Source organism: Pholcus phalangioides, unplaced genomic scaffold (genome assembly GCF_987345545.1).
Source record: "Pholcus phalangioides strain wild (caught in Gottingen) unplaced genomic scaffold, Ppha-v1.0 ptg000022l_1, whole genome shotgun sequence".
NCBI classification, from domain to species: domain Eukaryota; kingdom Metazoa; phylum Arthropoda; class Arachnida; order Araneae; family Pholcidae; genus Pholcus; species Pholcus phalangioides.
Window position 1 is genome coordinate 40,104,003 of NW_028301615.1, and position 18,201 is coordinate 40,122,203.

The 18,201-nt window shown below is 41.3% G+C and overlaps 1 protein-coding gene across 1 annotated transcript in view; it reads left to right on the forward strand.

Annotated features, from left to right (window-relative positions):
* LOC149070429 (glutamate receptor 1-like) overlaps window positions 1–18,201 on the forward strand; it is a 48,121-nt gene that overhangs the window by 12,037 nt on the left and 17,883 nt on the right. Inside the window, exons 4-5 of the mRNA XM_089249539.1 lie at window positions 16,546–16,796; window positions 16,887–17,045. Coding sequence (XP_089105665.1) covers window positions 16,546–16,796; window positions 16,887–17,045 — 410 coding nt within the window. The remainder of the gene's footprint in view (window positions 1–16,545; window positions 16,797–16,886; window positions 17,046–18,201) is intronic.

An 18,201-nucleotide genomic window follows, 5' to 3' on the forward strand; every position in this document is an offset into this window, starting at 1 on the left:
TCAAAATCTTCATCTGCAGCAATTTCTCTAAATTCTTAGAGATCACGAATAATACCTCTGGCGTTCCCCGCCATGATCTTGAGATATTTTATTTGTTGTGAACTATTATTGAATATTAGTGAAGTTTACCGATAATAGTTTCATAGATAGTAAAGCTATCAATAAATACTGAGTATTTTTCTTGATATGTCTTAGCTTGTAATATGTTATTAAAACATTTTTTCATTAGACCCATTAACTCCTGTAAGGGGAATGATATCTCATTATTACCGGTATTCACAATCTGGGACACTTCCCCATTCATCCTGTTGGGAAGGATCCTTGCGGTTACCTCATTATTTACACTTTCCCTACGTTCAACTGCAATAATTGATGTGGGTATAATTTCTGGTACTGAGTATACATTATTGTTTGCTTCAGTCATGTTAACATCTTTTGATGTCATTGTGTTTTTGTTAGTTTCTATTGTGTTATTTTCCACCTCTTCGTGGACATTTGCAGCTTTTGCATATGTCTTATGCCTTCTTGTAGGTGTATTATTTACTTCTGTTGGTTTTTACTGTTGAGGTAATTCCTCAGCTTCAATGTCTATTTTCCAAATTTCATCGTCACTTGAACTTGTGACGGAAAAAGCCTGGGCTTTGGTGGTCTAAGTTTTTGTAACCCAGTAACTGCTTTAGGACCAGATTTTTTAAGGTTCCCTAGGTATCTTTTACAGCCTCGGAAACTCGCCGGATGATTTAAGGAACAGTTTATACACACTGGTAAGTCCTTACCCTTTACCTTATCATACTGTGATGTGTGATGTTATTCTGGACATTTGACACAGCGGGCTCGTTATAAAAATTTCGGGCTGTGTACCCATTCCAGGCTTGGCAGTTGTAGCACTGCGGGTATCCCTACCGTCTCTTGTGTGTTTCAACTCTTATCTTTAAGTAATTTAATGAAGATAATTCATATATTTCCTTGCTTTTATCTGTTCTGGGCAAATCAATGAGCTATAGTGGTATTGGGACCATAATCTTTTCAACATCTTTATAACGGGGGTTCTTTAGCTGTACCACACTAATAATTGTGTAACCCAACTCCTCGAGAGATTCTTTGATCTCATCGCTGTTGTTGAGATGTTGTTGTATCCAAATCCCTAATAACTACTCTTATGTTTTTGTCTGACTTTAGTGTGAATGTGCTAAAATTTAGTCCCTCTTTTTCAAGCATTTTAGTCACAGCTCTATGATCATTTTCTTTTGTTACGTGTAATTGCAATTTTGTGCCAGTTTTTTTGGCATCAAAATTTGATTCACAAATACACGTAATTTTAACTGAGAGTTCTTTCCAGTTCTTGTATTTTGTCAAATTTAATGGGGGTATTCTGACTTTTTTCTTCTTTTTTTCAACCAACTGCCACTCGTTTGTGTTAGTGGGATCTGGATCATTTGGATTTTCTTTTTCAACATTTTTACTTATTGACTTTCCATTAGCCCTGTTGGGCAAACAATTATCAGGTTGCTTAGATGGGCCAGCCACCTGATCATCTGTTATGATTTTTGTTTCTTCTTGTTGAGTGTTCAGGGTTCAAGCCTGGGATTCATCCGCAGTCCGAGTTTCCTTTTCAACAATTACCTTTTCGTTGACAATAATGTCAGTAGTTACCTTAGTTTTCTTTTTACTTCTCGTCCCTATCGGATATTTTTCGTCATCCCTACCCTTACTTAAATACAATCCACATTTCCGGAAATCACGATTGTATAATTTTTCATACTACAGAGAATTTCAGTACTAATTATTTTATCAGACGCCACATCTTTTGAATTTTCGTAGTCTCCAACTAATTTTGTAATGGTACGTAAGATACCATTAGTTACACATTCACTATCAATTTCACATAGTCATTCACTGAATTTATTATGATTCATGAACTTAAGGCGAGAGCGGCACGGGAACGAATATTATTATTTATTAAAACATATTTATATATTAATTACACAGAAAGAGAAATGCGACGGCACATGGCGAACTCAACGGTTGAAGACGAACAACTCACCGTTCGTAGATTAGGGGTGTCGACAGATATATCGTGTCCTCACAGAAAGACTTTCTCCTTCCTTCTCCCAGTATCCATGCTGCCATCTGTCGGGTATTTACTTGACGGCAAACCCCACAGTACTCCCCCACCAGTGACTTCAGTCACGATTTATAGCGATCAGGGAATCGGACTTTTCTCCTACTATGAGTGGTAGGTTCGGTGGTCGTTTTCACTGGCTGAAAGTTTTGTGGTAGCACATCTTCCTGCAGCAAAAATGCTGGCTTTAGTCGGTTTATGGACACAGTTTCATGCTTATCTTTAATCCGTAACACGAAGTATTTGGGCGTCCGCTGCATGACTTGAAACGGGCCATCATAAGTGCACTGGAGCGGAGGCTTCACGGCATCTCTGCGCACAAACACGTGAGTCGATGTCTGAAGTGCTGGATGAATGAAGACCTTCAGTTTATTGTGGTTAGCAGTAGGAACGGGCGCAATATTATGCATGGTGTTCGCTAGTTGTGCTGCGAATGTTAGTGGATCCGTGGGCTGCTCGGTACTCGGAACCAAGAACTCCGCGGGTAACCGCAGTGTGGCACCATAGAGCAGTTCTGCACTTCTGCACATGTGGCCTTGAGTTCGGGTCGATAGGTTGAGCGGAGGCCAAGGAGAACAATTGGTAAGACATCTACCCATCGGTCGGTGAGTTGGCACTTTAGAGCTGCCTTTAGTGGCCGATGGAAGTTTTCGACTAGGCCGTTGCCTTGAGGATGAAATGATGTCGTTCGAAGTTTTTGTATTCCTAGCAGCTGCGCCAGTTCTTGGAATAACTGTGCCTCGAACTGTCGACCTCTGTCGGTGGTGATTCTACTAGGTACGCCGAATCGGGAAACCCAAGTTGACACAGAAGATCTTGCAACGGTTTCCGCCGAGATATCTGCAACAGGCACTACTTCCGGCCAGCGTGTGAATCTGTCAATCATCGTTATTGCGTATCGGTTGCCTTGGCTTGGTGGAAGTGGTCCGATGATATCGATGTGTACGTGGTCGAATCTTGCGTTCGGTAGCAAGAATGTTCCTGAGTCGCTGACCGTGTGACGTTGCACTTTCGTCCGTTGACATGGTATGCACGATGTCACTCATGTTTTACATTCTTTCTTGACCGACGGCCAGACGAAGCGCTCAGTGATGAGTCGTTGCGTTGCTTTCACTCCTGGATGCGAGAGTCCATGAGTTACCTTGAAGACTTGTAGTCGAAAGTCCTTTGGTATATACGGTCTGACTCTTCCGTCGGAAATGTCGCATAAGACTTCGGCTGAAGTTCCAGGTAGGAGAAGCTTCTGAAGCTGCAATGAGGAATTCGTCTGCAACTCGGGCAACTCTGGATCGGTCGTCTGTGCTTGAGCAATTGCTTCGTAATCGATTTGGCTGGAAAGTTCGATCGCATTTATTCGGGAGAGAGCATCAGCAACCTGATTGTCACAACCTTTCACGTAACGAATGTCAGTCGTAAATTGTGAAATGAACGAAAGCTGTCGTGTCTGTCGAGGAGAAGTTTTTTCCGGTTTTTGATTGAAGGCAAACGTTAATGGCCTATGGTCTGTGAGTATGCAAAATTGCCTTCCTTCGAGCATGAACTGGAAATGTTTGGTAACAGCGAACGCAGCAAGCAATTCTCGGTCATAGGCGCTGTACTTTTGTTCTGTCTCACTCAGTTTTCTCGAGAAAAAACCGAGTGGCTCGAGTTTATTGTTGTTGATCTGGTGAAGTGCACCCCCAATAGCGTAATCCGATGCATCAACACACAAGGCTATCTGAGCGTTTGGATTAGGGTGCACGAGTAATGTCGCCTGAGCTAACTGCTGCTTGGTTTCTGTGAACGCCTGTCGATCTTCTTCTGTCCAAGGTATATCTTTTTTTTCGTTTTTATTAGAGCCTTTGAGAAAAGCAGTTAATCTGGCTTGCTTGTGTGCAGCGTGTGGAAAGAACCTTCGATAAAAATTTAAAAGTCCTAGAAATTGTCTCAGATCTTTGATGGTCTTCGGCAACGGGTAGTCTAGGATAACTTATACTTTTTCGGGTAGAGGTCCAATGCCGGCTGCAGAAACCTTATGGCCGAGAAACGAAAGTTCCGACACTCCGAATTCACACTTGGATACGTTGAGCTTTATACCATATTGGTCTAGCTGTCGAAAAATTTGTCGGAGATGGGATACATGAGAATCTTCATCGGCTGAAAAAACGAGTATGTCATCTAGGTAAGCGAAACAGTTCGGAACGTCACGGAGAATTTCATTGATGAAACGTTGAAAGGACTGGGCAGCGTTGCACAGACCGAAATTCAGGAACGGAAACTCGAACAGTCCAAAAGGTGTGATAATAGCGGTTTTGTGAATGTCCGGTTCGTTGACTGGAATAGCGTGATATGCTCGTAAGATGTCTAATTTTGAAAAGATGTTCATACCATGAAGAGCATGTGAAAAGTCCTGGAGATGAGGTATCGGATAACGGTCAGGAACGGTTTGCGCACTCAGCCGTTGATAATCTCCGACAGGACGAATTGCACCATTAGCTTTCGGCACAATGTGTAATGGGGAGGCCCAAGAGCTTTTGGAAGCCCTGCAAATGCCCTGTTCTACCATGTACTCGAATTCTTTTTTAACTGTATCAAGCACCTGCGGATTCAACCTTCGGGGCCGGCTGTGTATGGGTGGGCCAGTGGTCTGAATATAATGAACGGTGTTGTGTTTCACAGAGCGAAAAGTTTCAGATGGATTAGTTAACTCTGGAAACTCCTTCAAAATGGAATGGTAGCGAGAGGAGTCGTCAATCACACGAACAGTACACTGGGAACAAGCTTGAGATATGCCGGAGATGCTGAGTTTGGTGATAGAGTCAACCAGACGTTTCTTTTTGAGATCGACCAAGAGGCCGAAATGTCGAAGAAAATCAGCACCAATTATGGGAACGGCTACTTGCGCGACGATAAAGTTCCACTTGAAGCACCTCCTGAGCCCAAGGTCTAAGTTTTAAGAGTTCGGTACCATAAGTTTTGATCCTGGATTGATTTGCGGCATACAGCTCGAGTGGATCGGGATTGTGATTTTGCGAGTTGCGACCTACCGGAACGCATGATACGTCACTGCCGGTATCGATCAAATATAGACGATTTGTGGTCTTGTCGTAAACGTGTAGCCTGTGACTTATGGAAAGAGGTAAGCTACCACCCACTGGCTGCTGAGTGGCAGCTGCTACTCGTTTCCCGACTTCGAGAAAGTGCAAGGATCTCTGCATTTGCGAGCTAAATTTCCGAAACGGGCATGATAATAACAGTGTCCGTCGTTCAGTTCCGATGCGAAATTTTGACGTGGCTGTTGCGACGTATTGGAGCCCATAGAAAATGAACGTCGGTCACGAGAGGTCGATCGTGAACGTCGAAATCTTAGATGATTAACCTGCTCTGTCAATTTGGAAACTTGTTTTTGTAAGTCCGCTATGAGAGGCGAAATCACGGCAACAGCATTTGAAGATTCGTTATCGTTCGCGAGAGAATACGTCACTCTTGGATCAACAGCAACTTCGTGGATTTTATCTGCCAGCGTGGCAAGCTGCGTCAACTCCTCGGTGGAGGCGGAAAGAATAGATTGAATGGTCGTAGGCAACCGCTGGAGCCATAAGTTCTTCAAAAAGTCGTCGTCAATTTTGCCCCTTGATAACTCTCGCATTTGACGGAACAGAAATGACGGTTTGTTGTCGCCCAACTGTAGGTTCCCCCAAAAGTTTACGTATTCGTGTGGCTTCCGAATCAGCAAATTCTGCGATTAATCTTCGTTTCAATGCCTCGTATTTATTTGTTTCCGGAGGTTGGAAAACGAAATCAGAAACGTGAGATAAAGTATCTGCGTCGATTGAGGCGATGAGCGCGGCATATTTAGTTTCGTCTCTCGTGATACCCGATAAAAGAAACGACGCCTCGACTTGGGAAAACCATAAAGCGATGTTCTGGCGCCAAAAAGGTGGCATTTTTAGACCTATACGATCGATTTGAGCAGCGGCACCCTCGGCGTTAGTGACATTCATATTGTTGATAGCGAAAGTACGATACAATATACACAATTTCGTAATAAAATGATATATGCGAGGACCTCGACTTTATATAAAACGGAAATTTACAGTTCCTATATACATGGTTCTGACGGCTCTCCCGAAAAGGACGAAATTGGGACTTACGTGATTATCGCTGAGTGATCTTCAGAAGCGAAAGTATGTACGGCATGCGATTGGCGTAAATATCCAAGCTGTCGGCGTAAATCCTTGGACGAAGGTGACGCACGATGTGAGTTCCCGCGTGAATTGGCTTCACAAATTGTCCACAAGTCCTGGCCTCAATGCCATTTCCATTGATGTCGATGGTACGTGTTTCGAGTCCTAGGGTCACCACTAAGGCGTGAGCGGCACGGGAACGAATATTATTATTTATTAAAACATATTTATATATTAATTACACAGAAAGAGAAATGCGACGGCACATGGCGAACTCAACGGTTGAAGACGAACAACTCACCGTTCGTAGATTAGGGGTGTCGACAGATATATCGTGTCCTCACAGAAAGACTTTCTCCTTCCTTCTCCCAGTATCCATGCTGCCATCTGTCGGGTATTTACTTGACGGCAAACCCCACAAACTCTTGAATAATTGGATCCAGTTCATAAAGAACAAACTCTATAGTGTCCTGAAGAGGTAGCTTTTCATCATCTACTGTTTCTTTGACCTTATCAATTATGTTACTAACATTTAACTTATCATTATTTAGCAATACACTATGCGCAAAGCATACTATCATCTTATTTTTACCAACCATGGTCCGCGACATTTGCACTACTATTCACAGATAAAACTCGGCCAAAACAATGACAACAGAAGCAGCACTTGCCATTTTGTCGCCGCTAGTACAGTTATGTAGGTAGTATTATTAGTACAGTCCATTCATCCAGCCGATATATATCCAAATTGGCACTAAATGTCTCGGACGTGGAATCGAAAGTATCAAAATTTGCAGAAATGTGGTCTCGTTAAGACCTTTTGTGCGCAAGCACTTTTCACCGTTACAATCTCTCAGCCAAAACGCCACACACACGGGCGTCCCCACGCAAGCTTGACCGCTACTTCTTGCGATGTATCACTCAGCACACTAGTTGACAGCACTGCCCACGCTCATCCGCTCTCTTCGAAGTTCACCTCTTCTCTCTGTATTAGATGATCTAGACACAGACACAGACAGAATTTAATTTTTCTCGTCGCTGCCCAGCCCGAAGGGGCTGCCTGGCGACTTACAGATTGCTCTTGCTAGCTATGAAGGGGGTTATAGACAAGTTTGTGCGTGTTTGTGTAGATGTGAAGTGCTTGTAAGTTAATAGAAAAAAAACAAAAAAACACATACAGTCCGATAAATGCTACCATCAGAATAGTGAAATACACAAAGATCAGCCAAACTTCATCAAAATGTTACTCTACGCAATAGAGTTAGTTAATCAGCAAAATCAATAGTAGTAAAATATATATATATATATACACACACATATATATTATGCGATAAATACAAGTATTATAATGGACACAAAAAATGAAATCACTTATGTACAATTCACCAAAATGCTACATAATGCATTAATGAGAAAATAATAATAAAAAATAAATAAATCTAACATACAAAAGAAGTAATGGAAAAACAAGTGTGTTGGCCGAAATTATACAAATTTGTGCAGTGCAAGATCAGTAATGTACATTTAACCACAATGTTACTCTATGCAATAGAGTTGATCGATAATTTCGATAGCAAGACAAAAGTACAAAAATATTATGATAGATAGACAAAGATTATACAGCTCAGTAGTTCAGGCCCTAACGCACCGTCCATGGCACGTGCAGCACATTTTGAGGCCTGAGAAAGTTTAGTTTTTGACGTGGGTTGTAATCAACCAGCTCTCTCAGATGCTCGTATTCTGAGTTCCTCATCTTTTCAAAGTGATCCTCTGAGATTTGTTGGATGTAGCTGAGGATGGTTGGAATCTTCAGGTCTTTTCTAATGTCAGCTCCTCTGATGTACTTTGGTGCGCGCACAAGGGTTCTCAGTATTTTATTCTGTTGACTTTGCAGACGCTGCATGTTGATTTTTGAAACATGAGCCCATATTGGGGCGGCGTAGGTCATGATAGGTCTAATGATTGATTTAAACAATATGACTTTGTTTTTAAGAGTTAGTCTTGCACTTGGAAATGTAATGCATGACATCATTCCCATGGTTTTGATAGCCTTAGTTCTTACGTAATTTATTTGAGGAACGAAGGTTAATGATTGGTTTAGAATACATCCCAAATATTTCACTTCCTTCACTGGTCTTACTATTGATTTAGAATACATCCCAAATATTTCACTTCCTTCACTGGTCTTATGGCTTCTCTGGCCAGGTAGATTGGTGCTCTAGTGAATTTGGTTCTTCTTGTTAGCCAGATGAACTGACACTTGGCATGATTAAGCTCGACAGCATTATCTTTACACCAGTCTTCAACCTCCTCCAGAGTCTCCTGAAGATTTTCTGTTGTTGGTGATAATAATTGCATCATCCGCAAAGAGTCCCAGTATGCCCATTTGGGGGGGCAGGGAAGTCATTGATGTAGATGGAGAAGAGCTGAGGCCCAAGAACTGATCCTTGGGGAACCGAGGCTCTTATTGGACGAATAGAAGAACAAGCATTTCCATTTTCAACCAGAAAATGCCTGTCTTCAAGATAGCTGTTGAAGAACAACACGTAGTGGTCAGGAAAACCGTATTCAACAAGCTTGGCTAACAGAGTTACGTGATTCGTTTTGTCAAACGCCTTGCTAATGTCCAAGCACATTGCGCAGGTGAACTCCTTATGGTTGAAGGCTTGTATTGCGAATTCTACGACTCGATGCAGCTGTGTGACACAGGAGTGGTTTCTTCTGAATCCATGCTGCTCAGGACGAAGAAAATTAGAAGATTCTAGATAGTTATTGAATCGTATAAGAAGAATACGCTCAAACAGCTTAGATATATTGCTCAGAAGGCTGATCGGTCGGAAATGTTTGGCTATGAGAGGGTTAGAGCCAGATTTGTGGATAGGTTTGATTACTGAAAGTTTCCGTATTTTCGGGAAATGACAAGTTTTTAACAAACCATTAAAAATGTTGGTGAGAGTCATAAGGGCAGATAGGGGCAGATTTTTGAGAGCAAGATTGGAGATTTCATCCAAGCCAGAGGCTTTCTTGATCGAGAGTTTGTTAATAAGTTCTCTAACCTCCTCCATAGTTGTTAGCTCTGAATCTTGAAACCTACTAAGACTCTGATGACGTGGTCTGTTGAGAAATTCCTCAATTATATTCAGGTGTTCCCACTGAATGCCAATCGGTTGATTCGTGTTAGGTCTGAATCGACCCTCATAAGTTTCAGCAAGCACTTCCGCTATCTCAGCATCAGTGAAGACCAATTACCCTCGTTCGTTTTGAATTTTGGTAATTTTCTTGCTTTTCTTTTTGCAGATCTTCCAAACTTTCCAAAGGGAGCCTTCACTCGCAGTGGCCTCTTCAACGAAGTTCGAAAAGCGCTCGTTGACGAATCCTTTGATTTCTTTCCTGATTTCCTTTTCCAGTCGATTGAGCGCAACTTTATCCAAAGGGTGACGAAATCTTTGCCAGGATTTTCTTATTTTATTTTTGAGTCTAATTTTTTCCTTTAGCTCAAGAGAGATTCCAAATTTGTTTCCCGGGTATTTGATTGTTTTTTTAGTTGAATTGTGTAATGCGGCTTTAATACTGTCCGAAAAGATGGCCATTGCTACTTCAATTTCCTCCTTGTTTGCATGCTGGAGCTCTGGAACTTCGTCAACATCTAGCAGATCTCTGAATTTATTCCAGTCAGTGGCACGGCAGAAAGGAACATCTTGAGACCTTGTTACATCAATTGTGAATTTGATTGGATTATGTGTTGAGTTGAGGCCAGTGAACGATTCTAAGTCAACATTATTCCGAAAGTTTTTAGATAGACCATAGTCAAGTACATCCGGTGTATTCCGCCCTCCAGGGTGGTGGGTTGGTGTGGAACTGCAGTGTATTTGTAGGCATTTGTTTCTACACCATCTTTCCAGAATTTTACCACAGGAATTTGATCTGTTACTGCAGAAGGCAGGACTTTTGCAATTCCAGTCCCCAGCCAGTAGAATTGGATTGTTGGTGTTGATCAGAAACTTAAGTAGATTCAGGTCAAGTCTGTTTCTAGGTGGCTTGTATATTGCACATGGAGATATTGGATGCCTGTTAATAAAGATGGTAACTGCCAGATTTTCCATGGAGTCGGAGTCTGGTGTATCAAGTTCTTTAAATGGTATATCATTTTTGATGAAGACTGCTATTCCACCACCTCTTTCGTTTAGTCTATCTTTTCTGAGGCAGGTGTAGTTAAATATGTTAGTGGTGTGTGAAGGCTTCAACCATGTTTCACATACGAGGGCTACATCAATTTCCATGTCGTAGAGTGCCTGCCCAAACTCTCTAAGGTCATTTCTCAGACTTGTGGCATTCCATGCCATAATACGCAGCGGTTTGCTGCTGGCAAGTCTTGGCGTGCTAATTGTTGGAGTGTGAGATTATAGTTATCAAAAATTGCAGTATGAATTCAATTTTGTCCCTGGATAGACCCAGTTCCCTCAAGAACGGTTCTAAGAGGTTCAGGAATTGTTCAATATTTTGAGCAGGGGAATGAGTTGCTGCTGTTGGATGGACTAAAACTTTATTTTGTGAGTTCTCATTATTTGGTAAGTCTCTGTCTATATTCTCTTCTATACTTTCGACTATGATGTAGGTTTGATCACATTTGTTGTCATTATAGTTCCGGAAAAGTGAAGACCGCAGAAGGGAGAGGTTTGTTGAAGACACACCCTTATCCTGATTCGTCACTTCCAACTCCTGTTCAAGTTTGTCCTGTACAGCCTGATGGGTCATGAAATCTTCTAAGACTTCTTTATATCTCATTCCTGTTTTGCTGGCTTTGACTTTAACTAGTTTTTCACGCTCTGCCTCTAAAAATTTGTCCTGCAGCTCCGCTGATAATTCTTCCATGGAAAGCTGTGGCTTGCCTTTCCCCAAAATGTGTAATCCTTTCCTCGTTATTTCCACAGGGGGTTCTTGGTCTTGAGTCGGCTGCTTGTCAATGTTGTTAGCCCCTATATTCCAAGGGTTTAGTCGAGGTCTTGACGGTAGCCCACTTGTGGACTAAGGACTGAAGATGTGAAGTGGTTGAATTGTTTCAGACTTGTTAGAACTTTTTTCCAAGGAGGGAAAGTCCATTAAGCTGGGAGGTAGTTTGGGAAGAAAAGTTCTTGCCCCGTCACTTCTACTAGGTCTTTGTGGACAGCCTGTGAAAGTTCCAGTGTGAGGACCACCACACATAATACATTTCATTTTAGATTGATTCCCTTTTGAGGGGCAATCGCTGGTGCTGTGTCCAAGGGCACAAAATGTCCATTAAGCTGGGAGGTAGTTTGGGAAGAAAAGTTCTTGCCCCGTCACTTCTACTGGAAGGTCTTTGTGGACAGCCTGTGAAAGTTCCAGTGTGAGGACCACCACACATAATACATTTCATTTTGGATTGATTCCCTTTTGAGGGGCAATCTCTGGTGCTGTGTCCAAGGGCACAAAATGCACAGTTTGGTGAATTAAAACAGTAGTATGATGAATGTCCGAATAATAAACAATTTCTACACTGTAGAGGGAATTTATTACCTCTGTAACGGTCTGTTTCGATTGGTACGTCTTGAATATCAACTAAGTTGGAAATTTCTTTGCTGCTGATAGGTACTTCTATCAAGAACAGCGGTAGAATACGTCCAGAGGAATAATTTCTCGTATTTGAGATTTTTTTTTATCTCAAAACCCTTGTTGATCAAGTCTGATTTTATGACCTCAATGAGGAGGGTGTTGGCCGGAAGGCCTCTGATGATGAATTTTAGAGATCTCTCACTGTCTAACACAATTTTCATTTAAGGTGTTACCATCACTAATTACACTTTCTGATATACGAGCATTACTCACTAAATGACAGTTATTAGCATTAGTATATTTATCGGTGTCATTAACAGAAGAAATATCATGTTTATCCAAAGATTTAGTGTCCTCCACAGATGCACAACCGTTAGAAAATACTGAGGTTTGAGCATGACATACCAAATGGCAACCATTAGTATCACTATTTGAATACTTTTTTTACTAATTACTGGCAATTTACTGTTTCAAAGAGAAAGCTTTTTTTGAAACCACTAGCCAGTTTATGTATACAATCAAAACCATCCAAATTATTAAAAAATCTAACAGCTTCAATTACTAATTTACGGCATATTTCACCATTTGATGGCTCTACCAGATACTCGACATACACTGAAATTACATCCAATAACTCTCTAATCACTTCACAGTCATCAACAAAACCATCATTGGCTGCATCATACCGAGCTCGAATCAAGGGAAAGAAACTTCTCGCAAAGGTTTCGAGATCTCCCCCTTTGTCATCGTGAGCATTTTCCGCAAGCCTTCGAAGCCCCAATATTTGGGCCCTGTCAACGGGATTGGAGTAGATACAGCAGAGTGGCATGACGCAGTTGAAAAAGTTGAGAACTTACCCCTGACGAGCCACATCTATGGTCAGGGAAAGGTTTTTACCCTGGGCAAGACCGTACGACCAAAATATATCCCGGGAAAACGTTTCAGAAACTTGGATGACAACCTCTGTCCGTTGAACTATCAAGACCGTTGATCCTGCCGATACGCAAAATCTCGTAGCTATTAGGCGAAAACATACGTCATGATACTGACGATTCAAAATACACTTTCAGAGAGCAAAAACCGTAGCGACTAGTCGAACCGATGGGGCAAACGACCTAAATCCAGACGAAAAAAGACACTGCATCAAGCAGCAATCTTACAGTAAAATACAAATCTCACCCAATTTTTAATGGTCTAGACACGTTTTGCGTTTGTTACTAATAATATTTTACTATATTCAAATGTTAACTGTTAAATTCTTGTAGCAAACTTGTTAATTCAATTCATATTATTTTTTAAAAATATTTATTAATACAGTATATCATATTTATTGCTTTTATGCACACATTATTCTTCACCAATTCTATTTTGAAAGATCACTAATAGTTGGGATTTTATTTGATAGGTGGCAGAAGGGGTCTCAGTTAAGTGATGCTTCTCAATATGATACATACTGTATAGTTATTTTCTAAAAGGCATATTTTGTGGTGAATAAAATTTTATTTTTGCCCTTTTGTTGGATACGGACTAAGAAATGTTATATACAACTGTATGTCAACTGTAAATGTTGTTAATGTTGGCATGTAATTAAGAAAGGCACAATGTTTCACGAAAAAGTAATAAGTTTACAAAATATTTAGAGTATGAGAAGGGAAGGACTAGGAATGAGAGTATTTCCGTGTATTCAAAGAGTTTCTGCCGCGGAGAAAAAGATTCCCTATATTGTGTGAGGTAGTGTGATATTTTTTATTTTTCCGCACAGGTATCGAAATTTTATGCGCAGAGAAAAAACAGGTCTGTGCAGGTGAAATTGAAGAGAATGTGCCCACACTATCTGGAAAAGTAACCTTGGTGCCAACGAATTTAAAAAAAAATTATTCAGCTCAGCAATTTTTTTCTCGTCTCAGCCTCATTTTTCCACGAAACTCTAGCAATTTACTAGGACCAGATAATTTTTGGCCCTCCGGTGATGTAGATTTATCGCTAGGTGGTCTGTGGGCTGTAAAAATTTTGCCAAAAAAATGTATTCATCCATTCTATTCTAGTTCTCTTGCCTACTCATTCCATCAAATGAGCCGCCCCGAACGCACTATAGCCTGCATAGCACCCCCCCCCCCATACCGTAAATATGTCTGCGTGTCACTATCTTTCAGTAGTTCACATGCTTTCACACCCTGTAGATCACTGTTTTCGTTCCTCGTTCCCCAGGTCATTCTTTTGGTTACTCTCATACTTGCACGCTGTTTGGTCGATCACATACTTCCACCTTCTCTAGGTTAGCTATCCAAGTGGTCTGGATTTTTTTTAAATGCGGCACTACCAGCGTTGAAATTCAAAACAAAGATCAGCTTCGCGAATATCAGCAACAAGAAAGTGAAGTTTTCTTTGAAAGCTCTCCGGGATATTTAAGGTTTCCGTGGCGTTTGATCACGCGGAACCCCAAAAAAACTGTAAGGAAACTCCAAGGTTTCGCGCGGAACACCAGTTGGAAACCTATGCCAAATCCCTGTCAGCCTCCCGCAAGAGTCTTCTTTAGGGGGCGGCACATGAGGCTTTGCACACGTCGGAAGGAAAGCCGACCAAGATCACTTTCGTGATCTGGTAATGTGCCGGTTTTAGTTCATTTTTACAAAATTAGTTATGAGGTCGTGAGCCACGTTAGTGGTGACTCCCAGGGCCACATTTGGCCCATGGGTCATGAGTTGAGCATATTTTCTATAGACCGTTGCGTTGGTACAGACGCGGGTATTGTGGATATCCCCGATTTAATCTCGAGACCAACATTTTCTGAATGGTACAAATTCCATGTTTTGATTGGTTAGTCTTTATTTCTTTCTAGTATGACCCCGGCAGTAGCTGTACCAACTATATATACTAAACACGCATTCACCATTAATTCCAGTCCATCCACGGTTAAGAACATCAGAGGCCAAAAAAAGGATGAAGGCGGCAGAGGGTCCCACAATCGACTGACGGTTTTCAAAATGGGAACAGCAAGAAAACGACGACAGATATTTGTCATTCTTGCGGAACATAAATGTGCGAATTCGCGAATTTCAGATACGTCATTCATGTTTCAAGGAGTTGTATAATTATTAACTAAATAAAATTAAATTTTTATATTGGTGCCCTGTGCCTAAAAACCCAATCAGAAAGTTGTTGTGTTCTGTGTCTCCGGATGCCAACAAAAAATTTCCACGTTTCTAAGTACAATATTCGCAGAGATATTTGAATTTACAAAGCGGAGGAAAGGTGGGGGGGGGGCAGCAAAAACTAACGGGCAACGCTTCTTTCCCTACTTTTCTCCGATTTTTGAATTCAAATATCTGTGAATATTGCACTTAGAAACATGATATTTTTTTCCCATCAGAAGAGACAAAACAACAACTTTCTAATTGGATTTTTTGGCACAGTGTGTCCATATAAAAAGTTTTTTTTTAATTTTAATAACTATACAACCCCTTGCAACATGAATGACGTATCGGAAATTCCTGACTTCGCACATTTATGTTCTGCAAGAATGAATTTAATATCTGTCGCCGTTTTATTGCTATTCCCGTTTTGAAAACCGTCAGTTGATTGTGGGATACTATGTAGATAGATAGATATATAGAACCACTCACAACCCCGAACTAATGCAAAGAAACTTACTTCCGTTACCTCAGATGAGGCAGAGTTGCGTCGGAAAAGTTATCACAGATTTATAGGGGTGTCTCCCCCCTTGCTCGCAAGTATCAAACCGCTCGCGTCGTTCTCCCCATGAAGACAGCTATCAAGTCGATGTAACGTACAAGCCATTTGACTAAAAATGGATAGCCGAACCAAATGACCAGGGAGAAAAATTTCACGTGCCCCCAGTGGCATATAAGGGCTGTGGAGACCGCAGCCTCGGATTTCAAAGAAGTGTGCGCAAGGAAGAATTAGAAGGCTTGTTGAAGTGGGAGAGATACGAGAATGGTCTAAATACACAATGTAGGCAAAATGTATACAGCGCCTCCACTGTGACGGGAAACGAAGAAACGCAGCCTCCGTTCATAGTGCTGCTACACCAGTTTCACAAACTTTTTGTTCCATCGCCACCTTCTTCCGAAATTTTCTTCCTCTCAGCACCCCCAATTTAACCAAGCCCATAGGATCATATGTTATACCTGAAGCTTCTATCGTCCCCCGTGGGCCTTTCCATCACCCACCAGGGGGCGATATTGCCTACTTTGGGAAACACTGTGCTATGTAAGTAGGTGACGTACAATCAGAATTACGAGAGCGAACGCCCGTTTTGCACCGGCGCCATCTATAACTAGAGTAGTTGTAGGTGTTGCCTCTTGCACCCCTTAATAGAAAAAAAGATACGGGATCACAATAGTCCCTTTTGCCATCCCTCAGCAAGGCATACTTTACCATATGCCATAACTTTCTGCCTCGTATTCTCTGGCATTTCATGTAAATGCCAGAGAATTTCATGTAAATGCCAGAGAGAGAGGGATTTCATTTTTTTTTCTGCAGTCAATGATCCAATAGTATACAAATCGTTCCCCCCCCCCCTCTATTCAAAGGAAGAAGGTACACCACGCATGCACAGACGCATTCTGGCATGGTTGTGCAAGTTCAATAAGTGCTCTTCTGTGCACGAAACACACAGTAAACTGTGCAAAATGAATAAATATATACATATTGCTATTTTAACAGGACCCGATGCACTGCAGAAAATATTACAGCTCGGGTACCGCGCCCTGCGCTTCAGTCTGACAGGAATCTTGAGAACTTCCCATCCCGAAGAAGCCAACCGGTACCTGAGGAAATTGGACTCCGTGAAGAAGTACCACACGTTCAACGTCATATTGGACATGGACCACTCTCTGGCGAGGGACATTATCATCAGACACGTTCACGACGTCCACGTTGGAAAGACCAATTTCCACTTCCTCATAAAGAGACCGGTAAGTATAATATTAATTAATGATCATCACCGAAGAGAGAGCTCAGAAAATCACTGATTGACGGCTTTCTATGAAATCCAATCCTTATAGGCAATGGAAGAATTCTGGGTTGAGAACACAGCCGAATTCGGGGTGGTCAATGTCACGGGGTTCTCGGTGTTGAAACCAGAAAAAGTCAAGAAGTTCCGGGATGCTTGGAAAGCATTACCTCAGGACATATGGCCTGGAGCTGGGACATCGAACTTGAACGTGAGTTATGCAGTGTCCCATAAATTCGTTTTAATAATTTAAAAGTTCAATTCATTTTAAAAAAATGTAAGAATCGGTATATGTTACGGTGAATGTGATAAATCCGGGTTTTTTTTACATAATAACCATCTATTATGCATAATCGCCGAGCATTTAGGCAAGTTTGATGAATTTCCCTAAATTTATCACTTTTACTAGCAATTATACATAGTACTCAAGCGTCGCGTCGTTGGCAAATATGATAAGTCGTACTATAAGTATATGATATACATTACATGATAATTCATACGTGTATTGCATCATTATATCGGGATACGATAGTAAAATTTATTATAATTTTAACGGGGTCCGGCTATATTCTCACACATACTACACCAAGGGTGTAGCGAGGGAAACTTAGGGGTTTGGTCCTCCTCCCCCCCCCCCCCCCGAAATGAAAGTGGTCGCACGAACGAAATTTCTGGCTACGCCCCCTGTACTACACTCATTTGGAATTTTTTTCATATTTATCACCATTTACACTAAGGTGTTATGCATAATCACAGACAAAGGCGATAAATTTCAAGTATTTATCAAATTTACCTCCAAAAACTCTTGGGAGTTGTTATGCATATTCGCTGGTTGAAAAATTATGAATTAATAAAATTCATCATAATCGATTTATCACATTTACTGTAACAGGTATATTTGAATGCGGTTTGCAAAAAAAGGTATTCTCACACGAAGGGGATATGTATATATATATATATTTATTTATTTATTTATTTAGTTATTGGGTATAGAAAAAAAAATTAGTTCAACTTTCTGTCGATAGAAGACACTGCATAAAACCAAATAACTTCAAATACACACAAATCAGAGTGATAAAACGCGTGGTGCACGCGATTATAGCAGCTAATTTCTTAATATTCTGTAACTTACTGTCTCCATTGCGATGCCCAACATTGGTGGATAAAGCATTATTGGTGAAGTTGTTTGACTTCCATGGAGAAAAGAATAACAGGAGGTGACGCGACCAGCGCGTCCGTTGAGAAAGCATGGGGAATCTGGGTTGCCAGATGAAGCCAGTGATCGCTCTATTAAAGGGACCAAGTAAGCCCGAACAAACCGCGGCTTCCCATGCTTTCCTATGAGAAACATCCCCGTTTTTAAAAAT